The sequence below is a fragment of the Acanthochromis polyacanthus genome, chromosome 12 (assembly GCF_021347895.1).
Source record: "Acanthochromis polyacanthus isolate Apoly-LR-REF ecotype Palm Island chromosome 12, KAUST_Apoly_ChrSc, whole genome shotgun sequence".
Taxonomy (NCBI): Eukaryota; Metazoa; Chordata; class Actinopteri; family Pomacentridae; genus Acanthochromis; species Acanthochromis polyacanthus.
The window spans coordinates 14,657,680-14,670,499 of record NC_067124.1 but is presented as its reverse complement, the minus strand read 5'-3'; the positions used below and the strand labels follow the sequence as shown (position 1 = coordinate 14,670,499).

General features: G+C 40.7%; 1 protein-coding gene across 7 annotated transcripts in view; it reads right to left on the bottom strand.

The window, feature by feature from the left end:
* LOC110958594 (RNA-binding motif, single-stranded-interacting protein 3) overlaps positions 1-12,820 on the bottom strand; it is a 134,160-nt gene that overhangs the window by 15,039 nt on the left and 106,301 nt on the right. For all 7 annotated transcript variants that reach the window (XM_051957003.1, XM_051957004.1, XM_022205195.2 and 4 more), the window contains 3 exons: positions 11,388-11,494; positions 6,077-6,120; positions 2,300-2,396 (listed from right to left, as the gene is read on the bottom strand). In XM_051957003.1, coding sequence (XP_051812963.1) covers positions 2,300-2,396; positions 6,077-6,120; positions 11,388-11,494 — 248 coding nt within the window. The remainder of the gene's footprint in view (positions 1-2,299; positions 2,397-6,076; positions 6,121-11,387; positions 11,495-12,820) is intronic.

The following is a 12,820-nucleotide window of genomic DNA, read 5'->3' as shown; positions in this document are numbered from 1 at the left end:
GTCTGTTTGCTCACTTATGTCTGCGTGTTAAAGTAATGCAAGACACGTTAATTTCTTCTTGTTTATCCTCAGAGAAGCAGGATGTGACTGTGAATTCTGCACTGCTGAAGGTGTGGCTTTCCATTTGTCTCTCTCATTTACAGCAGTATCTCATGCTAGTGGGGGAGGACTGGTGTTTGTTTTAAAATCTATGTGTTTGACAAACTCAGAATCAATTACTGAGTGAGGCTCTCAAAGAACTGCAGCTACAATGCTAAGCAGCTCTGACTTGACTTGGTATGGTTTGTGAGTGTGGAAGAGGGAGGATGCGACACATGGGAACAGAGAGATAAAAGAAGCATTTGTGGCTAAGAATGAAAGATCAATGGGAGGAGTGCTGCAACATCAACCTGCATTTTATCATCGCTACACCAAGAATGGTCTCGAATGAAAAGAGCTGATAACTCTATTTCTGTGTCTTGAGGAATGACAACCTCTGCATGCTTTATCAAGGATTACACTGTGACAACAGCAGAAATTGTTCATATCATTCAATACATTCAAAAACCACTACTGTGGATGGGACACATTTAAAATATTAATAATATTGAAAGATTACTGTTAACTTCATTCAAGATGAAGCGACTGTTATTCTGTGGCTTTCTTTCTTCCAGCAAATCCCATGAAAAGACCAGAACTAACAATGAGCGTGTTTACATGGACATGAATATCCCAGTTATGAGGCTTATTTGGGATTTACATGAAACACAGAGAAATCTGGTCATGCATATCCCCATATACACATGATAAATACTGCCATCCTGGTTACTCATGAGTGCACACGATCTGTGTAGACACCTGCAATGTTAGCAAACACAAACACAGTGCAATTTTTAAATCACTATCTGACATTCCTGCAACTACTATTCTCTAACTAAAGTAATGATGACTGCTCTACTTTACATGTTGAAAAACTGGCATTCTGTTAATCAGCCTCCTACAGACTTGAATAGATCAGCATTATCCCGTCTAAATGACCAAGCATTTATAATTTTTTCATTATCCAAAGGTTCTTATTTTACAAAAGTAGGAGACTTTTGCTACAGTCCCTGTATGTCATTTGACTGAAGCTGCACCTTTTCAGCAGGCTTGTACCACTCCAAATTGTTCTAGTTTTATTCAGACCTTCATTTTCAACAGCTACCCTAAAGTTGGGGTCCAAATTTTTGCATCGTGGGTGCTCAGAAAATGCTATTAAAGTGTCACTATATGCCAATGGGCTGTCATGTAGAACCATGTATTCATGCATTCACTCAGTACATTGGCTGCTTTGGTAAATCTGATGACTGGACAGCAAGTTTGCCAAGTCAGAAGCGTGTGTGCTCTGTAATGCAAGACAACAGAATTTCCAGATGCATCTTGGATTTGGAAAGTAATGAAAAAAATTAGAGTTATTAATCTAAACCCATTTCTGTCATTTACTAGACAGCATAGAAGCGTTACAGAGTAACACATCGCTCAGTTTGCTCTGTAATGCGTTACAATAATGTGATCACTTTTTTCAGAATCATTTTGAAATCACAGAGTAGAATGCCATGTGAAATGTGCAATGGAGGTCAGGAATTTGGAGAGCTGTGTGCAGTCACCAAGGCTTAGCTAAATCCTTCCTTCTTGTTAAACTACAATGTCTTGTTTTCTATCTCTACTTGTGTTAAATGGAAGATCATAGGTGTGGAGGATTTGGGGTTGTTTAACTTCCAGATGATGGAGGTTGGGTGAGTAATAAAAGTAAAGTAACGAGTAATATGATGTATTCCGTTTTCTAAACAGTTAAATAAAGTGCCTTTTACAGTGAATTATGCATAATGAGTATTCATTACTGGTGTCAAGTAGCTTGTCTGACACTGTTAAGGATTTTCCTGCTAATTTCTGGAACAATGATAGAGTCTTTAACATGCCCTTAAAGCTTAAGCTTTGATTACACTCCCACGCAGATGTACACATGGCCAACTGGGGATACATTACCACTGGGGTTATTGATTGGGAGGACTCCTTTAAACATGTGCATGAGGACAACATCTACATATTCTGTGCACTTTTGCCGAGCAGGTGCGTTTAGGCCCTTGTAGCACAGTTGGCATGTTTGCAACATCCATTTTGGGCTCGACACAGACATCGACAGGAATGCCTGTGCAGAACTTACTTAGATGACAAAATTGATGTCACGCAAACCCTACCAGAACCTCACATACCTGCAAACATGGAAAGTACGACAGCGGCCTTCGTCTAACCCATCAATATTCTGAGAGGATCCACCTACCTGATATGTGGAGACAGGAGAGGCAGCAATGAAGGGTGTGATTGACGTCTGAGCAATCATCCGGTTGGTGGAGATGCTGTACGGTGAAGAGTAGAACCTACAGACGCATACAAAGAGCAGCTTCACTTTTGACATCTATATCAGCAGACTTGCAGAAGTGGGGTTAAACTGAACCAGGAGCATGTTAAAAGAAGCTATTTGAATTGACAAAAATATAACAAGAGGCCTGTCTGCACACACAGTTTTAGCTCTCCGCGTGGAGCCACGTGGAAGGTGAAAATGAGCCTTTTGTTTCTGTTCGTTTGCAACTACCCACCACACTTCAAGACGCCGCTGACAAAATGGATCAGACATCATCAAGGCTGTCATGGAAACAATAAATATTGCAGCTTCACTCTGTGCCACACCATCAAAGACGTCTTAGAATGAGACTTGACACCACACCGGAGTGCACATCATGTTACAAAGGAGTCTGCTCCACTGCTATGCATAATAATGAATTATCACCTTAATGTGTGAGTGGGTGAAATATTTCAATACTGTCCTTTATGTTCCCACCTACGCAGATCCCACTATCCAGAGACGGCTGCATCTATAACATCTGCATTTTATACTCTGTTTACTTCTCTACCTATACCTTTGTTTGCCCTTCTGATTTCGCTCCATCTGTTTTTGTTTTTTTTTGTTTTCATTTCACCCCTCTCAACCCTGCAGCGGTACAATGCTGTGGCTCGCAGTGCTTTATTTATCATTGTGTACCTAGAGAGGACATGTTTCATCCGCCAGGCCGTGTTGCTGTGCCCGATCGATCCCAAAATGTCTGTTGACTGAATAATGGAGCAAGAGAGAGGAGGGGAAAGAGAGGGACAGAGACAGCGAGAGGAGCCCTCCCCTATCTATTTCTAACACTACCATGATGGTATAAAAAGGTCCTCGCCACTAATCATGCGCTTCCTAATTGGGAAAGAAAAGTACTTGAGACAACACACTGTTAGTTTAAAAGTTACATGAAGCTACTACTACACATATATTTGTTGACTGTAAATTGTTCATTAAGATGTGCATTACATATGAGGTAATATACAATAGACAGGGATTACCGTGGGGTTCAGCAACCAGCCAAAGACAGGAAAATGGGATCGGTGCTACTGCACTGTGACACAAGCACACAACTCATTTCAAGGGTGAAATGGGTTCCTGAGGTGCCCACCTGTTCTGTTATTGCACTTTCTGTTTCACATTACATTTGTTCGGTCAGTGATGGCACGAGCAGTTTTGAATCTCGGCTGCGAGATGCAAACCCTCAGATATTTTTAAACTATTGCCGTCCAGGCCTAATGCATGCAGTTGGTTTCCAGCTGACTGTGGTAAGCTGCAGAGTGTGATTGTGCCTCACACAGACATGCAGCCTCCCTGTTGGATTTTTATGCTCTACTTGGTGCACTGAAAGCTAAGTAGTACATAAAGGACATCGCTTCAATTGCCACTCTCTACCTTTTTCATAATACAACGTGGTTCACTTCTGTGGAGCCAGAAAAAAGAATCTTATTAATTAGTAGCAGCTCTAGCTCAGGTGCAGTTTGGTCATATGTTCAACTTAAGTGACACTAGATCATCTTATTCACCAAACTCCTTGACGAGACATAGATTTTGCTTAAATTGACCTTTAAACTGTGGCGCAAATTGAATGTCTCCATGAGTTACTTTGTATATACTGCACAAAAGAATCAGTTATTGTCAGTTTTCCATTGGTATGTGTTTTTTTCTGAGCATTAGTGCTGTATGTCTGAACTGTATGTTTAAACACAACATGAAACTGAAAGGTTTGTACCTAAGCTGGATAACTAACTGCCATATGTTTGTCAAAGTGATTATCGTGAGAAAAAAAAACCTCTCTGGCTGATAATGCAGTGGTATGGATCCATCTTTTTGACTGTACAATTAATGTATGACTTGCATTAGAGATACTGTATTACTGTCACTGATGAATACAAATGAGGGAAAGCAGCCAGGTTATTCAATATGACTCTCTGATTGTGTTTATTGTATTTTTCATTAGAGTGATGTGTATTGAGAGAGAGAAGTAGTAGGCAGAGGACAGATCCAAGGTTATTGATGGAGGCTATTAGCCCTGAGCAGCGCGCTGTCAATGGGGACTCCAGCACGGCTGTTTAAACAATGCGCTAAACATGTAATTGCGAACAGAACATTACTACGGGATTGAATTTAAAACCTCTGTGAATCCCAGGTGGTGATCTAAATGCCCTGTCAGGAGTTTGCCCTGAAAAATTAGTGAATGATTTAGTGCTGACCTCAGTGACTTTTCAGCGGAGAAATGTGGGGGAGCATGCTAAAGTGTATATGAGCGTGTGGGCAGGAGAGACGCAGTGTGAGGACATACAGATACAGAGACAGAGGCATGGAGAAACAAGAGGACAGCAAATAGGCCAGATAGGAGGCAGGAGATTGAGAGAAAAGAGACAATGAGAAAGTGAATGTTATATCTCCCTGATAAAACAGAGGACAGGCTATATGCCAGAGGAGTCTGGCCGGTAGGGACACATGTCTCCGATAACATCAGACTGGCAGCGGAGCCTAAAAAACCAGCTGTCCTCAAGCTTGGAGAGACTAGCAAACCTGTAATTGATTCGTACCCTTCCCCTCTCCTTGGGCTGACTTTATTTTTGCCTTTGCCCTCCTCTTGACCCAGCTCGGCCCTCCATTTTTATTCATCCCCCTTTCCTCCTTGCTTTTCGCCTCCCTAATTAGCTGCATTAGCATTTCACAGTCATTTAGTGCCTTGCCGGAAGGAGCTCCGATGACCTCGGAAGAGAGGTTAGAGAGGGCTTAAACACCGGAGGCGCACAGATGCTCGCGTGTGAGGATGCATTTATGTATGCACGAACACGCACACATACACAAAGACATCAGAGATGACCGAAAGTGAAGCAGCTGTTTGGAAATAGAGAGGAGAAGAAGAAGAAAAGATGAAGAAAAAACAACATGAGTGGAAGGCAGGAACCAGTCAACAATGGCTTAAAGATAATTAGAGGTCAGACAACCCAAAGAAGAAGGTTGGAAGATGAGATGAAGGAAAAATGCAGATCCTGTTGTGACTGTTGGAAATGTAGGGATACAAAAAGGAAGGGGGGCTGATGAGATGAGGAACATGGCGCAAAGAGGGATGCATCTCCAGGGATCGCATCACCAGCAGCATTCCTAGCAGACGGGACCAATCTCCAATTTCCCCCTGAAACAGGCAGACACTCTGCTTTCTGCATTCAGCTTGGGAGCACTGCAGATAGCCTTGGCTGACGAAAGTCTTACAGCGGCACTGCAACACCGCCCATCTTCCCTGTCTGCAATCAAAACCTACATGTCTGACAGCTTGTATGCATAGGTGCATAAATAAATGCTCCATCTGCATCAGTCAGATGTGAGAATGAGGGCAAGAGCCAGAGAGAGTGCATCCAGTTATTGTTTATTTAGTAGGGACAACGCACAGTACACGGCAGGTATAGCAAGAAAGCTCATTTTCACGTGCAGTCGCTGTGTGTGTGCATTTACGACCTGTGTGTTCCGTGTCAGTCTGAGTACGTGCGCATATGTGTGGCTTCCTCATTTGCATGCAAGAGCTCTTGTGCATATCAGCGCTGATAGCTGACTGATGTGTGTGTTCATCCTTCCAGGTTTTCTTGTGTAATCAAAAGTAAAGTTGGCAGACGTCTAAAGTTATAGACCCAGTTTGTAAATCAGAGAGGAAAACTTTCCACCTACCCATTCTGCATCGCTGTCGGATCATACGTCAACGCCATACCGCTCTGGGGAAAGAGATAAAGGGGGAACATATAGAGCAAAATATTAAAATACTTTACATGCCTTTCAATCAACACTCTTAACTTTTTGCATTTTGATGTCTCAACTGTTATTTGGTTGTCTAAAGCGACATAAAATCTGATCCACTTGTATGTAAAAAACCAAAAGACAGAAGAGAGGGAAAGTCCTGAGTTGGAAAAGAAAAAAAAAAGGCAAGACGAGATTTCACTTAAATTTCACTGATACACACAAGTGAGTGCAAGACCTTGTAACTGTGCTCATGTAGTTTAGAACGCGCACAAACATAGCTAAATGAGGACAAAAAGCTCACAGGGATGGGCTAGTTTGTGAGTAGCATTGCATAGTAAGGATGCAACAACAAAATAAGTTTTCAGTTTAATGAACTCACAACATTTTATTTGCCAGAAGACAAACTACAAGGGTAGACGGTTTCTAATCATTATACTTTAGCCACTAAAAGTGTAAAAAGTTTTCAAATGTCATGATGTTACAAGTTGCTTGCAAACAGAAATAGAAATAAAAAAATGTACATATATGTAAATATTGGGAAATAGAATAACTGTATAAGTTTTTTTTAACACAATTAAAGACTAAAACAAAAAAAACATTGCTTCAAATGAAGTTTACTTAATACTGCTGTTAAGAAGCGTGTAACAACATGAAGGGGTATTTAAAAATGTAATACATGCAAATAGTATCTTGAAAGATGCACATAAATCCACACTGGGTGGTGTGAACTTGAGGTGCCACCTCTGCTTGAGCTGAATTAAGAATCAGAAGAAAATTAGCAGTTATCTTATTGAATGTGGCTTGCACAAAAAAGAAAGCAAATTATTTCTACAATGCCCCCATTTTCCTTTTTTTTTTTTTGAAGTTTTAATAGCTCAATTCTGTGTATAGCCTTCATTGAACAAAAGGTAAATAATAAACTCGCTGAAAGTTTAGGTCATCTAAACCTTAAAAATCATGCAAATGTGTCAAAAAATAGGCCTTTTCCATGGAACAAGACACTGATTCACTTACATCGAGTACAACTAAATTAAACCCTAAAAGGTGATGCAAACCATTTCTACAGGTGTACCAACTTTTTTCTGAGTAATTAAGCCCTTTCTAGACATGGGATACAGAACATTCCTGCTTCATCAATCTGTTACAGTGAGGACTTTCTGTCATTCAGACAAAGGTCACTTTTACATCAATGTCTCTCATGGTTTCATTCAGATTACTCACAAGAGTGATGGAGAAAGTCACAGTATGTATGTACATGATATTTGCTCTAAACAAAAGAATAAATCCAAATTTGCTATGTCAACAGCAGATTATAAAATGTGACTTTCCGTGTGACAGCCTACCTGTCTAGTGTGAAGAAAAGCACACAGTGTAACTTGTTGTTGGATCTTGATTGATGCTGTGTCTTTGTTGGACCAATTTATAATTATAAGTAGGTACTGCTGTTTTTTCATGTGCAGAAATTTGCACAACTGTGGGTCACATGAATCCTTGATTACATTCATTATTGGTCTCAGCCTCATTAATCTGACCTGTTGCTGTCTCTGTCTTTATCACAGTTTGGAATAGATGGAAAATTGAAGGGCAAAGTGAAAGAGAAACATATTTATTTATTTATTTTTCTAAATTTGGCACACTCTGTAATCGTGTTGGACCAAAAATGGTGTTAAAATGTGGGAAAATTCTTCCTCCCATCACTTCACAAAACTACATGTATGTTGATTGTGCACATGTTATCAAGCAGTTTGGACTGGTGTCATGTTCTAAGTGTGACTTGGTCTGGCCTAGTAAGACTGGCAACTGTTCTAGGAAAGTAACCAGAGTGCTCCATTCAGACATGAAGCTGACACGTTTAGATTCCATCACATTAACAGAAAGGAGTTCATGTCTGGAAGGGGCTTTACAACTGTGTTACTTCACCATCTGATGCATTATTAGGACAAGAAAAGCACTCAGAGAACGCAGTACACCGCCAAGGCTGCTCAGCTGTATGATTTCTGACTAATGAAATATTTAAAAAATTCATGGTCCATGGCGGTGGATTTGCTGTAGGATCGTAATCATGCGATCGTAAGCAGGCGGCTGACTGTGACGCTGTGACGCTATCTTGCAATGATACAGTAATCTTTAACAGATCTGTGGATCCAGACTATAAGCCACATCACTGCCGAAACGTAATCACTTGGTCCTGGTGTCATTTCTGACCTTCCCTGCAAATTTAATCCAAATTTGTGAGTTCGTTTTTGAGAAATGTTGCGAACAGACAAACTGACAGACAAACCAACACTGATGTATGCTTAACTCTGCTGCTTTCTTTGGCGGAGTAATAATACTATACTGCAGGGAGTTTTTTGGTATTTTGTTATTAGAATTGTAAGAATAATCCAAGTAATAAGGAAGACAGACTGCTTGGGCAGAGGTTCATCCTCCAGCAAGATGATGAAAGAAGAACAGGATAGAAGACAACACTATCTGCAGACTGACACACCATTTAGCTGGTTTGACATGAACTGGACAGAGGGGCAAAAGCAAAGTTACAATACATTTGTGGGAAATTCAGCAACTGTGTTGGGACAAGCTTTCCAGACAACGTATGTTGTTTCCACTGTTGATAGAACGTCCCCACTGTGTTCTGCTATTCAGTGATTCAAAAATCTAGATTACATTTTGGATTGAGCATCCCATGATTAAACACTGTGTACTAATAAACTGATAACATATATAATATTTTTTGATTACTAGTACAGATACAATGGTTTTCAGCCTGTGAAACACTGTGACATCTCAAATGCAGGAGGCGTCGCTCATGAAACCACAAGTGGACGCCACACTGTAATTTTCCTATATCAGTCTCCAGCTGCCACAGGGCTCAGTTATTACTACGCTACTCAGTATAACTGAATATTACGAGGTTTTATATAGCAGCTGCATTATATCAGTATCAGAAGAAAAAGCATATTTTTAGTATTCTCTATGGCCTTCCTTCTCGCATTAATATGTCAAGCTTTTCACTTCCTCTATCATGTGCAAATGAATGAGACTGTACTTCTCTTTTCCCAACGCTGAATAAGCTCTTCATCCACTCGCCTTTTGGCTGTTTTAGAACAAACCTAAAGAAACAATAGTTTGCATTCTCCACTCTTTATTCTTACTCCATCTCTATGTTTCCCTCTGCCACTATGCTCCAGTCCTCTTCTATCTAAAGCCTTACGCGAGTCATTTGTACTTGTTCTATATTCCACACAGGGCTCTTCTCTCCAAATTGGCACATGAGTTGAAAGGGTGCCCTGATGCTGAACTCCATCACGATGTTTGGTTTTTCCCCAAACACTGTGTCTTGCCAGGACTGTGGAAATACAGACCTCAGAAGCGCTAGAAATTAATAATTACAAAGCCTGGGGTTCACTTTCATACCAGCTTTTTCCACAAACATCTGATTTAAAGCAAGCAAAAACAGCCTATAGAAGAAATGTTCACCTTGAAAAAAACATATATTCAATGCTGTTTCCTTGTATACCTAGTAAACTATCTTATCCAGCAAAGAATTTCTGAGATAGAGACCAACTCTGGGAAGCATTTGGATGTTTGGAGCTCGTCCACTAATTTTCCTTCATTTGAAAACCAGACTGCATATGTGCATCCTGCATGTGTTTCTCTGAACAATTGCTATATGAGTGACTGTGTGTGTAATATGTGCTCGTGTCATTGCCCCAAGGCCAGACTCATTTAGGAGTGAGGGGTTTTGGGAGATTAAGATCGGTTGACTGAGTGTGAGGATGCAGCGAGGCACCTCAAAGCATCTCCACGGCCAGATGTCTCTATTAGTCAGCCTCGGACTCGGAGACCTGGCTGCGACCAGAAGCACAAACCTCTGAAGAGATGCCTCAGGGCCAAGACAGGCTTGTCAGGACTTAGGCCACTGACAAATGTGTGAGAAGTCTCACTCAAAGCGGTGATCATTTATTTCAAATCCTACTGACAAGTCGCAAATGCTGACAACAAACAGAGAATCGCTAACACCAGGATGTCTGATGCTGTGGAAGCCCTGATGTGACGCATCGCTGTTTGCTCTTATAAATATAAATTAAAACTGCAATCTGTGCCTGTTACACTCAGACACACACGAAGGTCAAACACACACTGCAGCATTCTGTTGTTGTTGTGGCGGCTCTTGTTGCAGTGCACAGCTTCAGCCTTATTCCATTTCATTACACTTCCACTCTTTCCCAGCCTCCATGTGATGTGAATATTGGGAAACTGCTGAAAAGCTGCACTCTGTGTGTGTGGGTGGTGACATTATTATTCACTTTCCCTTGTTCTGTAAATTAAAGCTTTGGTATTGACACTAAAAACTTCTGAACTCTCTGCATTGTGCAACAGTCAATCTGCTTTCAATCCTCTGTACACGGCTTCATTTCTTCAGAAGATGACAGACTGGAGGTGGGAGTTTCAACAAAAGCAAAAACAACTTGGCATCGGGGTCTTGCAGAAACCTTATATTTTGAATTTAACAACCTTTATATACGCCGGCTTTCAGACTGTCAGCAGCATCTCTAATTCAGCCTACAGTACGTTACTGGAAATGAAAGCTAATAATGATCCCGCAGGGGGGCCTGTCAAGCTTTTCTGATTTTAAACTCTTGTAAAATGTGGAAAAGAAATTGTTGTCAAAGGGAGTATCAGCTGATATTTAAAATAATGAAAGATGTCTTATTATGCTTTCTATTAGGCATACGGGCCCCACTTTTAGGAAGCAGTACGGTCTATTGTAGTGCGGTTCTCTTTCATTGCTCTGACTATTATGATAAGCTTGCTGCACCCTTTGGCTAGAAAACTGAGTAGGAAACAGTTTAAAAGAAGTTTGTGGATATTGTGCAGTCACACTCATAACTATAAAAGCATTTGTGATTTTGCTCACTTTAGTATTTCCTCTTAAAAACCCACTCAGTGGACTTGATGTATTAATTCTGATAGTGAAATACAAGAGGCTGCAGTTGATTTAATTTCAAAATGTCTGCACAATTGTGCCTGAGGAAATCTCCTATGTTGTTTTCTTTTAGACTGGCAGGGGGTAGAAAGGATTATGTTGTAACAAACGCATTGCAAAAAATGTTTTTTGTCTTCAAATTTCCCTTTTCCACTGATTTAAGGAGAGAAAGTAACTGCTGTGGTTAGTAAAGGGAATCTTTAATGAAGGTACTGGTGAGTCTTTTTGATGATTAAATACATTTTCAGGCCTCACCTCTCCTTCCCGTGTCCACGGTCGGCCATTCTGGGGATATTTGACCTGCGTCTGCCTCTTCTTCTGGCCTCCGTCAGCAAACTTGCACAGTAAAGGCTCTGCAGGGGCTACAGAGTGAGTCCCACAGAAAGAGGGAGACAAGGACAAATACAGAAACGGATTAATCATCTTAATAGTGGGGAAAAAAGTAAAAATTTCACACATTAGGTTACATTCCAAAGACAGAGTGGCCTGAACAAAAGCATCACATAAATCAGCTGGACCTGAAAACAGCACTTCAGCTCTGACATTTATCTCCTCCACTGCTAATCCAAACATCTAAACAACAGCAGTTATCGCTCCATCTCTACAACTGCTACAACTATGCTTTCACAAAAGCGGCCTTGACGTAGAAACAAAGCCACGGGCTAATCATCAAAGCATGGGGAGAGCGGTTCAAACGACGAACCAAACAGGCATACTTAATACGCTAAATAACTGCACAGAGTTTGACCTCCAGGCAGCAGACTGCGACTGTGATCGCTCCAAAGACAACATAGTCCTTTTCTGGACCAGAGAAAGAAGAAAGGCTCGATAACAAATAGGATTAACTGAGCGTGACCCCGCATACAAAAGTTCACCAAACTCTAACTTCAGCTTAATAGGCTGTAGTAGAACGCCTACAGGCTTCTAAAATAGAGGGAAGCAGTTGGATTGGGACTGCATTATCCAAAAGGAAAATAAAGGCTTTTTGTATTGATGCATTGAATTTTAAAGGCAAATCAGTAGAAAGCAAGAGAGCGTGAATGATGGCTTCTATTTCTTGGAAATGCCTTAGCAATAGCATGACTTGAGAACTGCAATAAACAGTGATATCCTAACATGAAGCAAGACTCTCAGATAAGACATTTGATGGCATGTGTAGATAGTCTTTTGTTCATGAGATCTTTGACGTGGGGGATATTTTGACTCCCAGTTTTAATTTATTTTAAGCAGACACAGATTTGTACTCATATAGCCTCACAGCCACCTTTTGATTTCACACTTGAAAGGATGGACAGATTGGAGTCTGATAGAATACAGAAATAACTGAATGAATGTGTGGGTCACAGTAAATTAGCCCAATAGTTACCAAAGTCTACAAATTAATTAGAAAATATTAAAAGGGCAAAGATTTCCAACTCCATTCCATAATGAGGCACGGCAAATGATCACAGCAGCTAAACTGTAGCAGTAATGGAGCACAGTCACAACAACAAATCTTCTGTTCATCTCCTGATTCAGTTTTATGAAGACACCTCTTAACCCTGGAATTTAATGAGCCACCTACTTTTATGCATTGCCTCTTACTTGTTACTTTAATACATCCACCAAGGCATGTTTTGAGTCACTGACGCATCTTTAAGGAGGCTATTAGCTGGCACTCTTGTCCTATTTAACTGGCGATGATTTCA